Source organism: Echiichthys vipera (assembly GCF_963691815.1).
Source record: "Echiichthys vipera genome assembly, chromosome: 21".
NCBI lineage: Eukaryota > Metazoa > Chordata > Actinopteri > Perciformes > Trachinidae > Echiichthys > Echiichthys vipera.
The window spans coordinates 17,894,130-17,916,072 of NC_139846.1; the positions used below are offsets into that span (position 1 = coordinate 17,894,130).

The window sequence follows — 21,943 nt, forward strand, 5'->3', positions numbered from 1 at the left end:
CATACATATGTTATACTATTGCGTGTATTGTGTACCGTATATGCTCACGATAAAACTTCTCATGGCTTTAGTAGGACAGCCGAGGTCTTGTGTTTCAAACTGATCATTCAAAGACACTCTATAACAGGAAATACAATAACACTTTTATCAATTCATGATTCAGTTATTTCTTAATTTCAGTTCATTCATATTTTCCCTCGTCAAACAATTAAATCAGAATCAGAATCAGAAAACCTTTAATGTCCCGCAGACGGGGAAATTCTTTTGTTACAGCAGCAACAGAGTTTGACAAAATAAGATTAAAAAAAATAGCAAAAATAAGCAATAAAGTTAAATTTAAAAAAGGAAGAAATGGAAAATAGACATATGTACATATTGACATGATGTAGTGCAGTTGTTCTTGTTTTGTTTGTTTTGTAATAATGTGATATGGAGTGAATAAATATGATTAAATAAGTCCAAATAGTGCAAAAAGCAGAAGTGACCTTAGTACAGGCATATTGCGAGGTGCAGGGTACAGGGTACAGGATGAGGTCAATAGTCTATTGGGAGCAGTGCTGATTGTAAACAGTACACACTTAACTACCTTTTGCAGAGCTTCTAAAAAAAACTCTGAACTAAATCATATCATTTTTATGACTATTTGTTTAAACTACTTGACAAAATATTAAATAGGTCAGTTACACAGAAGTAGGATCATGTAAATATTATAATATTTTCAGTTATGAAAGGTTCTTCACAGACTCAAAAAGACCTTATCTCTTCCGTAGACAGCTCCTGAAAATATATTATTGAATAAAACAATGGCATGTTTACCATATGTAAGCTTTCATTCTCTTTTATAACTTTAAACATTGTCTTCTTTTTCTATTTTAGTGACAATTTTGGAAAGTGTCCCAGAAAGGCCTTGTGTTCTGGGCAGGGGTGTCAAATAACAAGCAGAATCCACTTAATAGCAGAGAAATACATAGAAACACATGATCTGCTCTCATGCGACGAGCTCTCGCATGCAAACTGCAGCGGCACATCAGAACGCTTGCAGATAATGATGCAGAAGGACACGTATTTCCTCGTTATGTCGATGTTGGCGTCGTCCTCCGAATTCTTTAATGCCGTGGAAACATCAGTTTTAGAGTAGTGGATGTTTGAACTTCTTCTTCTCCCTTTTCAAAATCTGAATGTAAATTGTAGGATTTGCAACCCCAAGTTAAGTGTGTCGAATCTAATTGAATCTGCATTAAAATGTTTATCAAATGTCTAAATAAAATGACATGTGATTTTATTTATATATATATATATATATATATATATAAATGAAATCATATATTTGTATTTTATTCTGCTGTTCTATTCCATCTATATATCTTACTTTTTTTGTTATTCAAAAGTTTGAGTTGTTAAACTGTTTTTAGACTTTTTTTTATTAATCTACAAAATATAATATACTACAAGTATGAAATAATTCATGAGATGATTTTACTTTTTAATCTAATTGTATTATTTCTATTGATTGTAAAACCCAAAATAGATGTTTATGTTACTCTGCTGTTCTACTCCATCTACAGTACATCTAGTAATGAATTTACCTGGCCTCTCCATCTCAGGGACGATCTAAATGTTTTTATTTTTACCCCGCCAAATCGTGAATAAACAAAACAACAGGATGTACGTTGGATCTGACATGTTCTATTGTCGGAGATCCTCTCGTGCTTCTTCAGACACACATGAGTCTGCAGCGAGGGGCTTGTTTTTATCCCTCGGCAGATGTTGATCAATCATTTAATCTCCTTAATAGGCCCAAATCAAAACTAATGGCGCATGTAATCAGTGTTTAACTAAACAATGTGGACAGTGGGAGACTTAAGTGGTGCCCTAATGATTTTCTCTTAACTGAGCATGACAGTCCTAATGAATTTAGGGCTCGCAAACAAACTTTTGACAACTAATATGCAACGTTTGCCCCAAACAATGCCTCTTCTCACTGAATATCTACATGTACTTTGCTCTTGCCACAAGTGCTGTGTTTATTAATGCATGCATGCCAATATATTTGCATTTTATAAAGTGTAATAAAAGCACTTGCTAATCCAAGATTATTCAGTCACCAGGGTTTTGCCGGCCCTGGATTTTCAAAAACTAATGTGAGACATTTGGTGCCATCTTGTGGTGACTTGACCTGTGGGTTTTCAAAGACGTAAACTCACTATAAATGCATTAGCTTATTTCACTGTAGTGAGGTCTTGATAAATGCAAATGCTGTGTACTATACCTAAGCAACTAAATGTAAATGTATCCATCAAAAAGAGAGGTCGGCAAAAACGGCCTTCTCCATATTCATACAAAGATTATAGTGTGCTTCCTAATTTATGTAGGGGAGACTTTGTCTTTATTAACTCCTGTTGCAGGCTATCCCTACATACAGTGTGTCCTTTATTATTCCCAAATGGACTCATAAATTTGCTAGATTTATAGCATTCTACCACAATTATAGGATTGTATTATTATTGGTTCCTGTGTGCACTGTACATATGATAAGGTCAAATAACCAATACCCACAGTGAGTAAGCAGCTGTTGACACTCTAGTGCCTGTATTCATATTAGACTGATGTTAAATAATTACTGTTATATATAAGGTACCACTTTATACTAAGGCACCCTTTATAAAGGGTTTATAACTAATGGCTCTATAAAAATCGTGCTTTACATGATGAGTTGTAGAACTCTTTAATAGAGCAGCCACTTTGGGGTTGCCAGGTGGTGAAAAATATCTCTGGCTGGTGTTTGGTAATAATTAGGGATCAACCGATATGGATTATTAGGGGCCGATGCTGATACAGATTTTTTTTTTTTCATCAGATGACCGATACGGACTGCCAATTTTCATGAGCCGATACTACTTTTGCTCCCTCAATTTACATCATAAAAATTACACATGATTATACAAATGTTACGAGTCTCAATTTTAAAAAAGGAACATTAATTGAAATTTAAAAAGGCGTCTCTAGCTACACAGAGCTGCCAGTGGGCGCCTGTCTGTAAATAATGCCAGGAAAAAAACTATTGGCATACCTAGCAGCATCAGCCGATGCCGATTCACCTAAAAAACAAAGATGTATGGGTCTATCACTAGTAATAATGCAGTTAAAAGTGTAGGGAATTCATTAATTAATTGACTATAGGGTTTCACACTTTCTGATAAGCCTTAAAGTCTAGAGTTATAAATGTTACAAGTTGTTATTAAAATGTAATTTGGTTCTGATAGTCTGCAGGTAAGGGGTCCCTTAGAGAGGCGGCAAATGACCAAAATAACTAAAAGACAAAGTGTCCTGCTGGAGGAGGATGAACACCAGCTACACGGATCACAACCTGGCAACCTGGAAGTCATTCTTAATAATGACTTATAACTGAACCAAATAAAGCCATTTGTTGCAATGTGTTTACTTGGCTTTTAACAAAGTGGTAAGTATTTGTTTTTTAAGCCATAGTCAGGAAAGGATGTAGTGCCCATACTTAATAAGACACAATCTTATTGGACAACTGGGTGCTTTAGAAGAGACACGCAGGCTAATGTGTGGAAATGATCTAAAAAGTGAAGTGTCCCTTTGTTCCACCACAGAGCAACACTGACATCTGCTGTCCTTTGTCACGCACAACCTCAGTCTACGCTACTGTCTCGCACAAACGCACACACAAGTTTACAGACAGTTATACCTTACAGAATAAAAAGCACGTCAATGTAGTTTACCTCAAACCGAGACTGCAGGAGAAAGTATTTTGATTAAAAAGTGAAAAAAGGGGGAAAAGCTCGAACCGCTGAATGAACACCCCTCCATCTCTCTCTCTCTCTCAGCTGATTGGTTCAGTCCACGGCCTCGTACCCGGAAGTAGTAGTAAATGTTTACATTGGAGTCAGCTGCCATTCACATGACCTGCATTTGTTTTCATATTGTAGCTGACATATATTACTATATCATGAAAATATAGGCTACGTTAACGCCGGATGGTGAAGTTCAGCTACGTAGCTCTTTCGCTTTCACAATTAGTTACCCGTTAGCTTAGCATGTGTTACATTTAGCAAGTGTTGTTAGCTTATTAGCTGGTTGAGCTAGCTGCTTCACAGGAGACACACCTTTAATTTGATTTAGCTATTAAAATAAACGTGTCAACAGAGTTTGTGCAGATGGACAAGATTGCTAAAGGTGAGTGAAAACATTCTCTTTCTTATTTACCTCGCTGTTTACATTTATTTTCAATGTGTTGTCTGATCAGGCAGATAAAAGGCTGTTCAACATATGATTTAATGTTAAGAACAATGTGGTGGACATTATAATTCGTTAGCTTTGTGCATGTTTATTATTTTTTTATTCGTATTTATTCATGTTATTTTTCAATTATTCTTATTATTAGTATCTTTTGTTTTTTTATTAATATTTTATCTTCTTTGTATTTCTTTATTATTATTATCATTATTATTATTATCATTATTATTCTTAAATTATTTTATTTTCTGAGTGTTAGGGTTGGATGGGAACTAATAAAAATATATACATTTAATAAAAATTGTTGGCTTTTATTTAGTAGACCTACATGCGTGCAAAGAATGAATGGTTGGAACTAGTCTAATTATGATAGAAATATACCTTAGTATAGCATGCAGGCTATGTAACACAATATTAAAAGCCTGCTCAGTCTATTAATGTGTGCTTAAGTTATTGTTGATACTAACGTGTCATAATGTTGTTGTAAAACTGTTGTATCCTCCTGTGTTCCTCATGTTTAAACTGAATTTTGCTGCTGCAGATGTTGGTGATATCCAGTCCCGGCTGTTGGACCACAGACCAGTCGTTAATGCAGAGCTCCGCTACTTTGTGAGAGAGTTTGAGGTACTTGACGGGAGCGTGACGGATGTGTTATCTATAAGGCTGCAGACCGTTTTACTCGGTGTTTGTTTCGTGGCTTCAGTGCTGTGCCACCAGGTATTTGGACCTTTTACTGAGGGACGGCTGAGAATCTACATGTCACACCGATGTCTATGCTATCACTTTCTAGCCAGTATATAAAACGTCAACCATGGACATTAAATCCTGTAAGTGCACAAATGGCATAAGACCAGCATCAGATATGCGATGAATACATACAGAGATGTGGCTTAAAGCAACACCATGCATTTTTTCAACTTTCATAATATGTTTCCAAGACCCTCGTGATGGTACATCAACTTGCAATAAGTTTAATGACACATCTGTTGTATCCTGACGGAGTCTGTATCGCTTTGACTGGCACAATAAAACTTTGGATTTCGGGTCGACACCTGTGCACAAAAAGATTAATATAATTATAATAATATAAATAAATAATAAATCCTATGAAATTATATCTATATGACATTACATGTTGAAATACTCACCTGGAATGAAGAATATTGGCGTTCTGAATATTGAGTACAGTGCCTTCTACTACTACTCAGAAAAACACGTTATCATTCAGTTTATATGAGACATGCAGATTCAAAATCGCAAAGTCTGGAGATACCTGGGGGGGGGGGGCTATGAAGTAGCACAAAATGAACAGCACGTTTGAACACACTGTATTTATCCTGACAACAATCGATTTCATAAAGTACTGAATTTAGTCTTTGTCCTTGTGTGAGATAATCTGTCTATTGTTTTTAGTGCAAATTGAGTGGTCCAAACCAAATAACATATTTCGTAGAGTTCTCAATATACTTGAAAGATACGGTATGTTCTCTTGTTCTTGGACAGAAAATACCAGAAAATGATTTTAACGTATTTGTTGTTATTTCCTTTCCCTCATTTTAATGGAAGCAACGGGTTAAGATCCAGTGCTGGCCTCAATGACTTTATAAGTATATGTTTTCAGTGTACTATGTGCTACGGTGTGTCAACATTGAGATTTCCTCTGCTGCTGTTTTAGGAGAAACGTGGACACAGGGAGAGCCGACTGCTGGAGAACCTCAACAAAATGGTTCCAGAAACAAATGAGCAAATGCTGCCCACAGATTTGGAGGGCATGCTGTCTGATGTGGTGAAGCGGTGTGAGTCTCCTCTCTCAGATTCACACTTGAGACTTAGGATTGCTAAAATAGCATTATTTCATGCTTGGCCTGACATCTAAAAAAAATCAGACATTTAACAACACATTATGCCTGTGAATGTTCTTATTTGTCCAGGTCATCGTTATCCCCAAATGCAATTTCAGTCAAAAGCAACTGGACTGGTTATTTGTCCAGGAAGACGTTTCCCCTCTCATCCAAGAGGCTTAAGACTCAATAAAGCACTAACAAAGCCAAAAGCGACTTCCCACCAACGACTGCCACTCTAACGACAGGCATTGGCACTTGGAGCACAAAGGGTGCTAGTGACATCATCGGCCTTGTGAGAGGTTAAATACCGGGATCTCCACACCAGTAAGTTGGACCAGTCCCAGCCTGGTCCTGGTCCTGGTCCAGTCCCAGCCTGGTCAGATGCGTACATGAACTGATGAAGCCTCTTGGATGAGAGGTGAAACGTCTTCCAAGACAAATAACCCAAGTCCAGTTGCTTTTGACTGAAATTGCTTTGGGGATAACAACACACTATGTTTCATGAAGTTGTATATTTTGAATCCCTCTGATGGTACGATGACACAAGAAACCAACTAAACATGGGCAATCTTACAATATTTCTGCATTGTGTTAGAAAAGATGGAAATTTTGCATATAAATGTTAAGACTATTTTTTGCATTTCTCCCACAGTGGAGGCTGCTAATCACATGGCAGAGAGAGTCCAGCAGAGGGAGCTAGAGGCACAGCAGGTAAAAACAACTGGAGGCAAAGTCCAGCACTTAGAGCAGGTGGACACATCATCATGGCCTTGAAAAACAGATTGCATCGCAGATTGTACAGGCATTCATCATATTGTGTCCTCTGTGTATATACGTCACCTGTTGGCTGAATGTCAGTGTCCAGACATTACACTGAGCCCCTACACACTGCCTCACATTATCAGCATCTTCAGTGTAGTGTGTGAATGCAAGTATGGAGTAATGAGAGTGCCATAAAAAGAATTGATCAACGAAAGAATGAGAAAATCAATGAGTAAATGTAAAGAGGAGGCCATAAAGAATAAAGTAAATAAAAATGTAAGGCACTGTCGCCTCACAGCAAGAAGGTTCCAGGTTCGCATCCTGGTTTGGGGCCTTTCTGTGCGGAGTTTGCATATTCTCCCCGTGTCAGCGTGGGTTTTCTCCAGGTTCTCCGGTTTCCTCCCACTACCCAAAAAGACATGCATGTGTTAGGTTAATTGATGACTCTGAATTGCCCGTAGGTGTGAATGGTTGTCTGTCTCTGTTTGTCTCTATGTGCCCTGTGATAGACTGGTCGCCTGTCCAAGGTGTACCTTGGACAGGCCCGATGTCAGCTGGGATCGGCTCCAGCCCCCCGCGACCCCGACAGGGACAAGCGGTTGAAGATGAATGAATGAAAAATGTGGACATATAAAGAATAGTTAATGAACTTGTACTTATAAAGCGATTTTCTAGTCTTCTGACTACTCAAGGTGCTTTCACAGTGTTTGTCACATTCACCCGTTCACACAGACATTCACACTGATGGCAGTGGACATCTACATACCATCTAATCTAATCATTCACACCACAGTCACACACCCATGCGCAGCACGAGGAGCGATTCGGGGTTCATTGTCTTGCCCAAGGACACTTCGACATGTGGACCGGGTGAGGTGGGGATTGAACCGCCGATCTCTTGAATGGAGGACGACCCACTCTTCCACTGAGCAGACTTATCATAAGCATTATTTATTTTCACATGTATTTTTTTATATATGTTTGAAACATTTATTTTGCTTATAAATTAATCACTTTTTCGGTAATTTGAAACATATCTTTGTATAATGTAATTTATTTATTTGTACTCTTTTTTTAATGTGTTATTTCTTATGGCACTCCTATGACTTCATATGCAAGAGGGTGTGACAGCTAAAGCTAAATTCAGATCATCATGCTCATCTTCTTGTGTCCTTCCAGAGCACCCAGCTGCAGGGGAACATGGAGCGTCTGAAAAATGAGTGGGCTGAGTTTCTGAAGGAGCAGCAGAGATTAAAGGAGGAGGTCGATGAGGAGCACAACAAGGCTGTAGGACAACTCAGCGCCAAGTACAGCGAAAAGAAGAAGGACTTGAATAAGTTCTCGCCCCTCTAACCAGGTGATGTTTTTGAGGGTGTGAGTGAACAAACCTCTCTTCTTCCATGCTTGTGTTTGTTATGGACTTGGACGTCTGTTCTGCTCGTGCAAAACAAAGCTATTGGCTTTGATTGATGACTTGGTGGTTGGCCTTAAAACATAGAGGTTTTGCTCCTGCAAAATTCTCAAAATTTTCCAAATCATAAATATGAAAGTGTGATTAACACCGTGGCATTTCACAGGCCATCCAACTCACAAGTTTCTGTCTTTAGCGCATGGAATTTTCACGGCACCTAAAAGGTCTGGGATATGTCATTTTTACACAGGCAATCATTTGATTGTTCCTTGGCCGTGAAGTTTTCAACATTTCAAGATTTTTAATGGATGCCTGCCTGAAGGCTGCTGATGATAAATTTGCGTCGGCCTCCAGTTGAAAGGCACCTGGAGTTTGGTACGAAGGTGAGATATTCTTAGCACTGAAAGCCAGATCATTAAATGTTAAAAAGGGCCGACTTAGCAGGTGTGTTTAAAGCACAGGTCAAGTGTTGTAGAAACGAGCTCAAACAAAACTCTTTCCAGAACAAATCATCCCAACATTTGACCTCTGACATTAACTTCAAGTAAACCAACTGTCGGAGTAACTTTAATTTTAAAAGGCTTTTGCTGAAACCAATATGAATGATCAGCAGCAGCTGTGTTTTGTTTGCTTTACCACCTCAAATCTGATTTGAATGAGTTACAAATCCAATATTTTTACTGCTGTTTGAACAGGAAAAAAAAACATGCATCAGATTTTGGTCTGAGTTTCATTCTGTCATGTATTCATGAAAAAAATAGTGATTAAAATGTACAGGATGATGAACACAGCCTCCAAGTGTTTGTTATTTGTATCTTACTTTTCTGTTTATCAGACTAATTGCACACAGATGCTTAAGACAAGATAACACTTTATTGTTCGTTTGCACAGAATTTTTTCTTGCATCACAAGTTCCCACAAATATACATGAAGACATAAGACAACATCAATACAAACCAACAACAACTATGAATAATAAAAATGTAGGGGTGTATATGCTACAGTGGAAATACTTTGTGTTTAAAGGGCATTTTCAGGTTCATACTTCTATTTCGGGTTTCTATTAAACATGTTCACATGCTTTAATCATGCTTTAATCTTCAAAGAATACATTACTTTTCTCATTCTGTCCGTCTGAATATACCTGTTTACACCCTCTGTATGAAATGGTCTGTTTCAGTGCCTTTTCTCTTTAAGTCTCCCTCCTGAAGAAAGCCTAGTCTGATTGGTCAGTGTTTCTAGGTCTTCCACATTTGTGCTCTCTTTGTCTGTGCACCATCCTTGCAGCCGGGGAATGACTGTAGCTTTCTACCTAAATATATAGTGTAGTTGTGACATCACAACAGTACAGAAGTCTGTTTAAAATCACAGTTTCTGAATACAGGCTGTGTGCATTTTATATAGCACCGCTACCTGCGCTAAAATAAAGGAAAGGAAAGGAAATCACACTTATTACAATATGGGAACTTTACATATTTATCACAGTCATGCAGCAAATAAAAATATATGAAACGTTGTTATATGAAATCATCTGTGTGCGTCTTGACCCTGAAGCAGAGAACCTCTGAGGTTGATGTTGGACTCACAGCACTTTTAATGAAGTGTTTTGTTTTTGATCCAGACAATGGCGGGTTGTTGGACAGGTTAATGGACGGGTGGGCACACTGGGCACATTCCTGGCATGGCTGAGAACAGAGTTCATCTCAGACAACGTAATAGAACAAATATTTTAGATACCCCCCCTTCACTTCACCACCACGCACTTCTTTAAACTGCTCTGACACCTCAGCTGACAAATGTCTCATCTGTAGAAGCAGGCTTGGGCTTCACCTCATTCGTCAGCTAAAGTAAAACAGAGTCTCTGTAAGAAAAATACGAATAAGACAAACAAGCCAGCAGTGGAGTCCCTCCACTGTGTGACAACACTGCTGAAGTGAACTCAGTTCTGTATCCCCTTTCACAGAAGCTGCAGCTTTTTTCCATTCGGCTAGAGATGACCTTCCCCCCTCATGCACACCACCCTCTGGTTGCTCTGCCTGTCTGTGCATGCATGTGGCTGGCATCAGAGATCAGAGAGGGCAAAGAAATGCCTGTGTGTGTGTGTGTGTGTGTGTGTGTGTGTGTGTGTGTGTGTGTGTGTGTGTGTGTGTGTGTGTGTGTGTGTGTGTGTGTGTGTGTGTGTGTGTGTGTGTGTGTGTGTGTGTGTGTGTGTGTGTGTGTGTGTGTGTGTGTGTGTGTGTGTGTGTGTGTGTGTGTGTGTGTGTGTGTGTGTGTGTGTGTGTGTGTGTGTGTGTGTGTGTGTGTGTGTGTGTGTGTGTGTGTGTGTGTGTGTGTGTGTGTGTGTGTGTGAGAGACTGCAGCTGTCCAACTTGGAGACAGCCCATCATCAGCTAACGAGGAGTGACAATACGGAAACGTGGCCCACCTCTGCCAGCAACCCACCTTCTCATCTGCCCTTGTTTATTTTCTGGGTTTCGTAGGAATAAAAAACTGTCTGAGTACACGAAAGGTCACTGTTAAAGTCACATGAGTGTCATCTATTCATGAGTAGAGTCATAAGCTCAGAGTAAATACTTGTTGGGCCAGGATTTAACTCTAGACAATAGCTGCACATGTAGCTCTAGACTTAAGACTGGCCTCTGGTTAATGCTCTTTGCTGGTTCAAAACCAGAAATACCTGTTTAATGACCAGTCTGATGCATTGTTCTGCTCTCTTGTCAGGTTGACCTTCCACCATCTCACCACTACAAGACCAGTTCTGTCAGTAGTGCTCTGCCAAACTAAATTGACATTAAGCAACCTGCGATTTAGATCAACATCTGTTTAAGGGCAGAGGGATTGCAACAACAACAGGTTTTGACATTCATAGGAATTTTGGTTCTAAGTTGAAGTGCAGGCTGAAAAGTCAAGCCAGAAGTCTCAGCACCTGGTCAAGTAATTGTTGAGTGACTGGTACTGATCAACATCCTTACAAGTGCCTTAATTGTTTGTATAAAATAGGAAAGTCCAACTCTAACTTTAAGGGCTAAAGCTGTGTTACGCTTTAAGGGAGAATCTGGTTTATCTGAATCGATATCTGTCAAACCAAAACTGTTAAGCGTCCAATGTACTCAGGCTGCTGGCACAGAAACGTTCCCTCTACACTGATTAGTAAAACGAGTCAATGTGCAGAAAAGGGTCGGGCACCGGCTGAAATCTCATCTTATCATCCTGCCTCGAGCCTCTGGACCCTCGTTGGTTTGTTTTTTGTCTCCAGCGTGCATCACAGAGCAGCGGGCTCTTCCTGTTTTGAAGGGAGAGCGGTGCTCTCGGGCCACGGAGTTGCCGTTCCCTGTGCCAACACAAATGATAAAGGAAACAGCAGCACCCAGCTGGAGCTCCATTGGGTAAGCGACAGATCTGAGGGGGGTGTCAGTTCATGCAATCTGATGCTCTGATGAAAAAAAAAAAAAAAGAAAGAAGCGCTTTCCACATCCACTGGAAAGGAATGAAATGTATCACAGGAATGAAATGTGCAGATTACATGTTTAATGAACAGCAACAATAAAACGGTAGGATTTTAGTCAGTCATGCTGGACTGACAGTACAGTACATATTCAGGCATGTGCGAATGTACCCAGGTACAATTTAAATGCTATATCACAAATGACTGCAAGTCATAATAATATGAGGAAAGGTCGCCTAAGGTCACCTCTACTACATGTCTAACCTTTACAAAGGAAAACCAACGGAGAGAGGTAAATGTAACTCATCTTGATCCCTCTGGGCTCTCACACACAGCTGAGGAGACACTGATTGAACTGAACTTCATCAGTTCCCATGGTTACGCATTCATCTGAGAACATGTGGCGCGCAGATATCAATAAAAACTTATTCGACACTGATCGCATACATATGTGAGGTGTGCTTATTTTTGGCAGTCTACCAACAACATGTACAGTATGTGTGTATTTGTTTTATTAGTTTGGACTACGCTTAATATACTGTACATGTAATCCATGTAGACGCTAAAGTTAAAAGTAATTTATGGGGATAGGAACACTTTACGACCAACTACGGCCCCAAGATTATATGTGTGGTCAATCCACAGCACAGGAAGGACTCTCAGAAGGACCGGATATTATAGGCTTAAAGCTTCATCAACATACAGGTAATGTCATTTCATTTACATGCTGATGAAGGCCAACATGTGCATTCTTGTCTTTGGTGTCTTTATCAGGATAAACAAAGTGCAATTTACACGTTTATGGCGCTAGACAGGTTAAACACACCTTTTGTTATGGCTTGATTATTATTTTGATTATTCGAGCCCCACTGATTATTACCAGTGGGGCTTGAATTCCCTTGAAGAAACAAATAAAATACACATGACCTCAGACGACTGCTACAGTTTCTACAAAGCTGGCGGCAAAGTTGGCGTTACTTTCTTTTGCCGTGATCGCCTTTCATTTCAGTCGACCGATGAGAAAACGCAGGTCTAACAGAAACACAATTTCACTGTTTTGTGTTGGAACAATACAAAGCGCGTAGGCATTCATCCACCCCCACTTCCCTGACAGCTTATGAGAATTTTCAACCTCTGCGTGCTCACTCTGGTTCTTTTGTGCTACGTGATGGGCCCCTGTTACTATTACTTAGGGCTCCAAAATGAAAATGCCAATGAACAAAAGCACCGCGCTTCCAAGTTAATAACCCAGCATAAAACCACCCCAGGGAGTCGGTGATGGGTCCTGGGTGGATGGTAACGCAGGTGGCGATATGAATTCTTTGGCAATAGCAAATGTTCTCCCGGTGGCTCTCTAAATAAGAGAGGGAGAGCTCTCAAAGCTGCAGTAAAACCAATTAAGAAATTGATATTTCTCTGAGGCGAAGTTGCGAGGCATGCTGGATAGTTTCAGAGTCTGGCAGCTTAGAAAATGAGCACTGGGTGGCATATAAAAGCGATCACTGGATAGAAAAGTGAAAATTAAACATCCCATCTTTCACTATAAATGTCAGCGCTCCCCGGTGAAGGCTGACACTGCAACATGTCAGTGTGCATTCTGTACAGTGAACAGTCAATTTCTTTACCAGATCTCGTCATCAGATTAACTCTCTTTGAAAGGCACAATTGTCGTCTTTTTTGCAATAAAGAGTCTAATTGAGGTCTGTGCGTGATGTTTTGAGTCTGTTCAGTTTCATCGGACAGCCTCGCTAATACAACAGCTCAGTGTTCTTGCCAGGTCCAAGAAACACAGATAAGAGTCCAGCAACAACAAACACCTTCCTCAGTCAATCACAGGGCAAACAATAGCCAGAGAGGACGTGGAGAACGGCCTGTCATCAGCCAGCGGCCACCAGCAGCAACAAAGCTTGTTGTCGTCTAGATTCCTGAACTGTAGAGGAATGTCTGGCTTCACTGCCAACCACATACCTTCTCAATGGCTTTGATTTTCCCTGTTTTCTGTACCAGGCAGGTGTTTTCCCGATGTTATCTCTCCTCAATTGTTGCAGTTTCATATATTCTTAAGCCTAAAACTATAAAAGAGAATTTCTTACAATATTCAAATCAGTTTGTTCATATGAAAACATTTAAATTTGCCCAAAATGTAGTTTAACCTGCAAGAACTGTTTTTTTGAAACTTGTGTGCAGCAGAAACAACCTGTAAATCCAACATTGGCATATCATCACCTTTTCAGTTCAATGATGGCTAACTCCGCATGTGTCTTGAGTGATCAGTTGTAATCAGATTTCACTTCCCTGCTCTACATGCAAATAAACAAACATAATTTCTGCATGCAAAGAGCATTGGTTGTACCCTGTGGCTCTTTAAGCTCTGTTTTTGGCCTCCACTAACTCCTGAGAGAAATATTTTTCTCTTTAGCTGCTACCTATGTGCTCCACTATGTTCACAAGCTAGTGGCCAACTATGATGCTGGGCAGTATGCATGCAGTGGGCTTTTAGAGATTTCCTTTAACTGAACATGGCTGACTGTTATTGCTGAAAATATCACGATGAGAGCTGTGAGAACGAACCAAAACAGTAAAGTTACGAACCACAAAACCAAAACGATGAGCTAAAAGATGTAAAACGCTTTGTAGAGCTGAAGGAAACTCCCAAGTGGGCAATAATTCTCTGAGTTTGTCACTATGATTGACCCCTACCATATGTAAGCAGTCATATGGTCCACTGTAAATATAAAAAATATTTATTATAGCCACTTTATATAATCAGCTCACTGGAGATCCAGTTAGAACAAACTCAAGAGATTTCACCTCAGTCAATGTACTTGACTCCATTACTGAACTTCCTTCCAGCTCGTTGCACTCTAGATTTACATCTTTCTCCATTGAAACATTCCTGTTTTGCAAAAAGGGATATGATTTAAATCTTCCGCTCATGACAAAACCATTTACTCTGAGCCTTTTTGATCAGTTATTTATAACTCATTGTCTGAGTATTGATTTACGGAAATAAGTCATGGAACAGAGGGGGGGGGCGGGAAGCAATATGAGATAGGATTCGAGGCGGGTGATTGAAGTAACAGAGATGTTGAAGCATAAAGTATGTTAAGGCGAAAATCTTTGAAAATTGAAAACGAAACAATTAAGAAAAAAAAATCCAAGTATGTGAGTTCAGTGTTTGGTGTACGCTTCTGAATGTGACTTTGTGAGAACTTCAGTCATCCCCACAGGGCTTTTCCCAAGGAATATTTTCTGTTTCAACATAAGGAATACCATAAAATAAAACTGATATAGCTGTAAAAGTTCAAATAGTCAATAAAATCAGACACCATTCTCAGTGAACAGGTGGTTTCCCGATTCGGACAAGATGTTTGCAGCCACAATTTATTCTGTTACCTTTAACCTAAGGAAAGAAATGAAAGACAGTGCCAAGATGCAATCTTTCAAATACATTTTCCAATGCAAAATCTGTCACTTTCATCCATGTTTTTTATTAGCCAGTGCAAGAGGTTAACGCCTAGGAAAAGAGGGGGTCAATAAACCCTGGTTATAATTCTGATCAAGGCCAATTAATGCTTTAAAGGTGATCATTAAAATTGTAAAATCAATACAGACCATAATTGACAGTCAGTGTAGGTTAAGGTCCAATTTAGGAACCCAGCAGCTATTGCCCCAACGTTGATTTAGCTTCTGGGGGCCAACTGCCAATATTTGGGGTTCTCTGATGTGGCCTCTTCCAAGCAGCAATCATTGTTAACGGATAACTTATAAGCAACTTGAGCGATGACGCTTCTATAAACACATATCTGCGTGTGAATGTAGATAAATAATAACAAAACGCTGAAAGCCAAAATGTCATCAGAGTCGATGGATTCCAAGATTGCATTTTAGCTGATGCGTTCTGCCTCTTTTGCTCTCCGCATGGACTGTTTACCTGCCACTCAAATGTGATTGGTCAATGCTACCAGAAACAACAGCATCCAAATTCATTCATTCATACGCAGAATCTGTCCGTATAGAGATGAATTACACAACATACCGTAAATTGTTAAATGATTGTTAGTCACCAAGGAGTGCACATTTCACAAAGCCAACTAAGCATGACGCTGCTTAAAAATACCTTTGTCCCATTGTCAGCTGGACCTATGGCAGTGGAATTTCTCTCCTGTTGTTCTCAGAGCAAGCCCTTTGCTCTCACTGAATGAACTCACGATGAGATCTCCAAGGAGCATCTAATATCCCACCTAGCTCAGCCCCTGAACCCAATGAATCAATCAGTTGTGCTTTACAAGCCTGCGTGTGCGTTACCCATTCAGAAAATAGAGAATCCCCGCTGTGGGTCGCAGCTAAAACCCATCCTGACTGACAGAACAATGAGGCAGACGGGAGATGGAGGAACAAGGTGCATACTTGTTCGTGCCTCTCTGTGTAGATGAGATTTGTGTGTGTGTGTGTGTGTGTGTGTGTGTGTGTGTGTGTGTGTGTGTGTAGCAGCTTCATGAACCCCCATCCGAATGCCAGTCAGCCTCTGCTTTCTCCAGGGAGGCCTGGGCTCTTGGCAGAAGAATGCATGGGAGTGGGCTCCTTCAATAAACGGAACTCTCTTTCAGGGCCCCGGGACGGCCCTGGGCTTTACTTTTCATCGTTTCCCTCCCCTGTCTCTTCTTAACCCAAGTGGGCTTCTGCATTTGCTACTGATGCTGCTTCATTTCAAGCGTAATGGCTTTACCTTGAGGCAGAGGGAGAAAGACACAGAGGAAGGAAGTCCAGAGCTAAAATTATGACTCACCTACCGCATGCCCATTGACTGTCATGACACTTTGTTAAAGATCAACACCGCTTTATCTATCATTCAGCAGATAATGTTCGATCGTATATTTAAGCAAACATTTTAAAACAGCTTGGATTTTGCATAGGCTTAGGTAGAAAGCACACACGGAGAAACCAGGAGAAACATATGGGTGAATAAAGGCCTGTAAAGCAAGTGTGTCCATAAAGCTACAGCTTGAAGCAGGTTAGCTTAGCTGTTGCACACTGCGTCTGTGTTTTTCACATTTAATCCATAACCCAGAAAAAAAACGTTTATTTTCCACAGAAACCTCACACACTGAGTCTTATGCATTTTATTGGTCTAGTTTTCCCCGCTGATAAAGGAGCAGCGGCATTTCCATGTAATTTCAGGATGTCAGTGGTCTAGTTTGGTAAAAACATGTACCTGCAAGTGCAGTTACGAGTGCTGAAGACGATCCCCTGTCATTCTAGCCAGCGCGTGTGTCCACCATGTCCATTGCAACTCACACGGAACTGCCTGCTCCGCTATCGTGTGTTCAGGTGTGTTTTTGCCAGAGCAGAGTCTCTGAAATGTATTCACTTGTAGAGTAAATGTATATTAATACTTGTCTCTACATTTCAGATAATGACATCTGCATGGACTGTGGTTCTTAGTCATCGTACAACTCTCTTTCCCTTTAGAGCGAGGTGAAAACATGGGAAAATTAAGCCTGTCGGTGTGTAAACGTGATTGACACGTGAGGTCATATTCATTTTTAAAACGTGCAACAATTTCCAACAAATAAATACAGATTCAGTGTGCAAAGACTAGTTGTCAGGCTAGGCTAGTTGTTGCCCCCTACTACACACACACACACACACACACACACACATACCCACGAGTAGTATTGACCTTTTCATCCGACCCTCAGCAAGGAAGCTAATAAGCAATGCGTTCAAAAATTCCTTTTAGCGGTAGGTGAAGACCACAGTTTTACACATATCCACTTTTCTTGTTTGTGACTTCCAAGCCTTTACTGCATCTCTCTCAACCATCCATCGAATGCATAAATTTACACTTTTAAACACTCAGTAGAGTCGTTGAGATCTAGCAGATTTGTGACTGGAGCGCAACTAAGCTTTTTCACAGCTACGATATAGGAGGAAGAGAAAGTGTGGAGGGGGGGAAGAGAGTTGAAGAAAACATCCAAGAAAAAAAAAAGGAAAACCAAGAAAGAAGAAATAAGTTAAAGGAGCAGCAAATGGAAGCAATGACAACAGAGGAAAGAGAGACAGAGAGGAACAAAGACAAGTGGAGGAGGAAGTCAAAGACGTGATGGGAGGAAAAGACAGAGAGAAGGGAAGACTGCATGGTCCCTGGCCTGCAGATCAAAGCAGGTAGTGAGCAGCAGCTCCAGGCCGGTCCTCCCAGCACCTGCTGCTGCCCCACAGCCAAGTCAAACACATTATTCCAGCAGACGCACTGTTTAATGGCTTCTGTGGAGAGACCTTTACCGGGTCCATGACTGCCTCTGCAGACGTTGCTCTGACACACACACAGAAACACTCAAAGGCTTCCTAAAACCCATTCTTACTCACTGCCTACACAGGCTGACACATCCAGGAGAGCACACACACACAGGCGCAACTTTCCTGTGTGACCCATCCGATCATTTTATTGCACATCTGCGTGAGACTGGAGGCACCTGTCAGAATCATAAACTCACTTAAAATACCCACAGGCTGATGAAGCATGCATAGAATTAAATATTTTTACAATAAAACATAAACACCTGGTTCAAGAATTGTGCCCCTGCCTGCAAACTCTAACGCAGCACTGTTAAAGGGACCTGGGTTGTGGTTGGACCTGAGTCAATATGGAGCAGAGAACAAATCATTCTTAGAAAAACAGTAAACATCTGTTTTGTGACTTGGCCACCTCTCACTGGCAATGTCAGCCTAACCTCAACGAGGCTGGGCCCCTTTTACATTTTCCATGAGAGCAAGCGGGAGTACCAGTAAGTGGGTGACAGCATCTGTAATTTTTTTTTTCTAACAGCGGGGAAAAATAAAAACAAACCTTGACGCAATGAAAGCAGGTACTGGGACACTCATAACGTGCCTTGCAGTATGTCCAAAAAGAATAAAACTACGGACTTGAAATACAGGTTTTGCTGAGGCAAAGTGAAGCCTCATTGGTTATTGATGACATTTACGGCTCGCTTCATATGAAATACTGTCTGCTGAAATATCACTTTAGAGCCCTGCTCATGTAGGTTCAAGCCTTCATGGAAGCCGCGGGTTATAAATGTTAGCCTATTTAAATGCACCGCACATGTAAGAGCAACTTAGCAGGCTCTTTTCTTGGGCACAAACCAGCATTTTAAGTGTTGCTCAAGGAGACTTTAGCAAAATTCTTTTGTATTTCATAAAGTGTTTGATAATGATTAGGGGGGTAGATTAATACTTCTCTAAACCCTTTTTAAAACAGAATTTAAAAACATGCTTACAGACACCCAAAACATCAACCCATAATTCCTTTTTATGGTGTTTAATTAGAACATTAAAATATCAAAAATATGACACAAGTTTCCAAAGACCCTAAATTGCAATGACTCATTTGCAAGCTCTACTATAATATCCAGCTCCCCACTGAGGCACCACTGGTCATGGTAATGGAAAGAAGTGGTTGGCCTGAAACCTGAAAACACCAGGATGTCCAGGATGTCTCCTCTTCTCTCTACCCTGTCTTTCCCTCTCTGTGCCCCACCTCAACCCCCCTCAAAATCGGGCCAATATATGCTGATGGCTTTACCAGCAGGAAGTGGGGCTTTTATTGTGAAGGCAGAAGCGTCTGTGAGAGGTAGAGGTGGGCCCTTGCTGTCACACCTGTGATGTCTCCCCTCAGATATGTTTTAATGTTTATTTTTGAGGCACTTGTTGACATGAAGTGATAGTAATGACAAGGCTTCTTCTAACGGAGCGGCTGTGGCTAAGAGGTAGAGCGGGTCGTCCTTCGTTTGAGAGATCCCTGGCTCCTCCGGCCCACATGTCGAAGTGTCCTCGGTCAAGATACTGAACCCTGAATTGCTCCCTGTGCAAATGAATGGGTAGTTTCCACAGTCTGTTGCAGTTTCTTACAGAGACGCTGATGATCAGCAGGCTTTAAAAAAAGGACTTCATATTTTGATATTCTTCCATATCAATGAATCATGCATAAAGTCGAGACCCTTAAAATTAGGATTTACTAATATAACAGTTATGTAGGCAGTGATATGCGCTGATGGCTGTTTAGTACAAAACTGTTTAGTACATTAACAAGAAAGGTAAGCACAGTAAATGATTCCATGTGCAGTACTTTTTGAATGATATGGCGAGCCTAGGCGAAGTTGGGATTTATGGTGGCATGGTATGAGTCTCTTTTGTGCCCCCCCATCCTGACATCGCCTCTGCACCCCTGATGCCACTAACATGGCAAAACACTTGGTTTGTAAAGAAAAATGTCCACAAACATATACTGAGTACATGTATTAGACTTCGGCAACTGGATGGTCTCTAACAAAGTCTGTATTAAAAATGGACGTAGCATACCCGTCGAGGTCCGTTCCCTCAACTTGATCGATCGTATTCGCCTATGGGGGTCGCCTTGGTCGGACTTTGACTCCGCCTCATTTCCTCTTACCAAAAAAAGGCATTGATGTGACGTTTGGGGGAGGGAGTTACGTCTGTCTGGCTTACGAATATCTCTGAGGAGAAGTGAGGGCCAGCGGATAGCTGTCACTCAATAGGCCACGCCCCTACTTATTCATAAACTTTAACCTTGAAAAAAATGAAAACTAGCCTGGTACAAAAAAAAATCACCCCCCCCCCCCCCCAGCAAGGAGAAAGCCGCTGAGCCAGTAAGTGCACAGGCCTTGTGGAAAGTGATGGTAATTTCAATACTGTTGATACCTCCTGGGACTTAGCACGGCTTTAGAGCAGAAGTACTTAAAAACAATAGAACATAAAAACACTTGGGGTGGGAGTCATGGTCATCCACAGCCATAATCATTTCTTCTGACCCTCTTCCTTTATTTACCCAATTTCTTCCTCTACCCCACCTCTACTATTGTTATTGAGCATTTTAATTATTTATTTCACTTCTCTCATTCTCTCTCTCTCTCTCTCTCTCTCTCTCTCTCTCTCTCTTTCCCTCTCTATTAGCCAGCCACATGAAAAGATGGGGATTTCCGATTTCCATCCCTTAAGGTTTGTTCCTGGGTTTGTTCCAGTCTGGTGGGAGAGCCCTTTCCCCACTGTTTTTCCCAGCGCAGGTGCCTGCTGCAGTGGCTCTAGTAAGTTGTCTGCAAATGACATTGGTTCCCCTCTGTTGGTCACATCCTGTGTCCCGGATATGAAACTGCCATGAGGCTCTGTGTTCCTAGTGGAAACAGGTCTGGCTTTGGATTGCATGATGTCCAGTTGTGGGAAGACTGTGCTGAAAGCAGTTCTAGAGGGAGAGTGTCCAGCAAGGTAATTCCCATATGTTTACATGACAGAATTAGATTTGGTCAGAAATAGCCTCTGAATTATTCCAGAGAGTCTCCTCTTAAAGGTTTTCTCAGTGTGTTCCTTGGCAGTGCTGAAAAGCAAAGACCCCAATTTGAAATAGATACTGTTTGTGAGAGGTAGACTACAGCTGGTAGACGGCAGGGTTTCTGCCATTTATTTCAGTTTTTATGATGATCGAGTTTAAATTACTTCATGAAGATTTTTATGTTCACCTGTGGCAGTACTGCAAGAGTATATACTGTACGACTGTCTAGGGCAAATTTTAAATTAAATACTGCAACATTTTGGGAACTATGCCAATTTGTCTTCCACTCTCATACTGTATAGAATCAGCCAAGAGCTGATTAGCTGAGCTTAGCACAAAGACTGGGAAACAGGGGAAAACGGCCAGCCACACTCTATCCAAGGATTTAAACTCTGCCTACCAGCACCTCTAAAGCTCTCTGAATAACCTGTTATTTACTATATCTTCAGGAAGTCTGTGCCTAGATAGTAACTCTAGCTTTGGAGAAACTCTCGTGAGAATATTATCCCAACAACCTATACTAACCTTAACCATTCAAGGTCAATGTCTAAACTTAACCATCCAACCGTGACCATCTAAGCAGATCTTGGGTTTGCATCTACACATGACCCGTTTTTACACTACCAATTTTATAAGGATTACACAAAGTTCATAGTAATCTAGACAATAAAATACCCTGCACCTGATCAGCCTGAAAGACAATGCATTTTGCTCTGATTGGGGCAATTCTTTCATTTGGAATATGTAGACCATAGAGACACCGCATGATGGAAGTCTCTGCACCCTGCCGTAAGTGATTGCTCACTCTGAAGTTAGTGGTCTAGAACAATAGCTAACTATAGCATGGACTGTTTTTTTTAATTCACACACACTGC

At 40.7% G+C, this 21,943-nt stretch overlaps 1 protein-coding gene across 1 annotated transcript; it reads left to right on the top strand.

The window, feature by feature from the left end:
* The first annotated feature begins 3,903 nt into the window (after positions 1–3,903).
* On the top strand, positions 3,904–8,971 carry bloc1s5 (biogenesis of lysosomal organelles complex-1, subunit 5, muted). Its single transcript, XM_083936017.1, has 5 exons — positions 3,904–4,200; positions 4,802–4,884; positions 5,936–6,056; positions 6,757–6,815; positions 8,046–8,971. The coding sequence occupies exons 1-5, from the start codon at positions 4,182–4,184 to the stop codon at positions 8,217–8,219; spliced, it is 456 nt and encodes a 151-aa protein (XP_083792143.1). The 5' UTR covers positions 3,904–4,181; the 3' UTR covers positions 8,220–8,971.
* Positions 8,972–21,943: the final 12,972 nt, after the last annotated feature.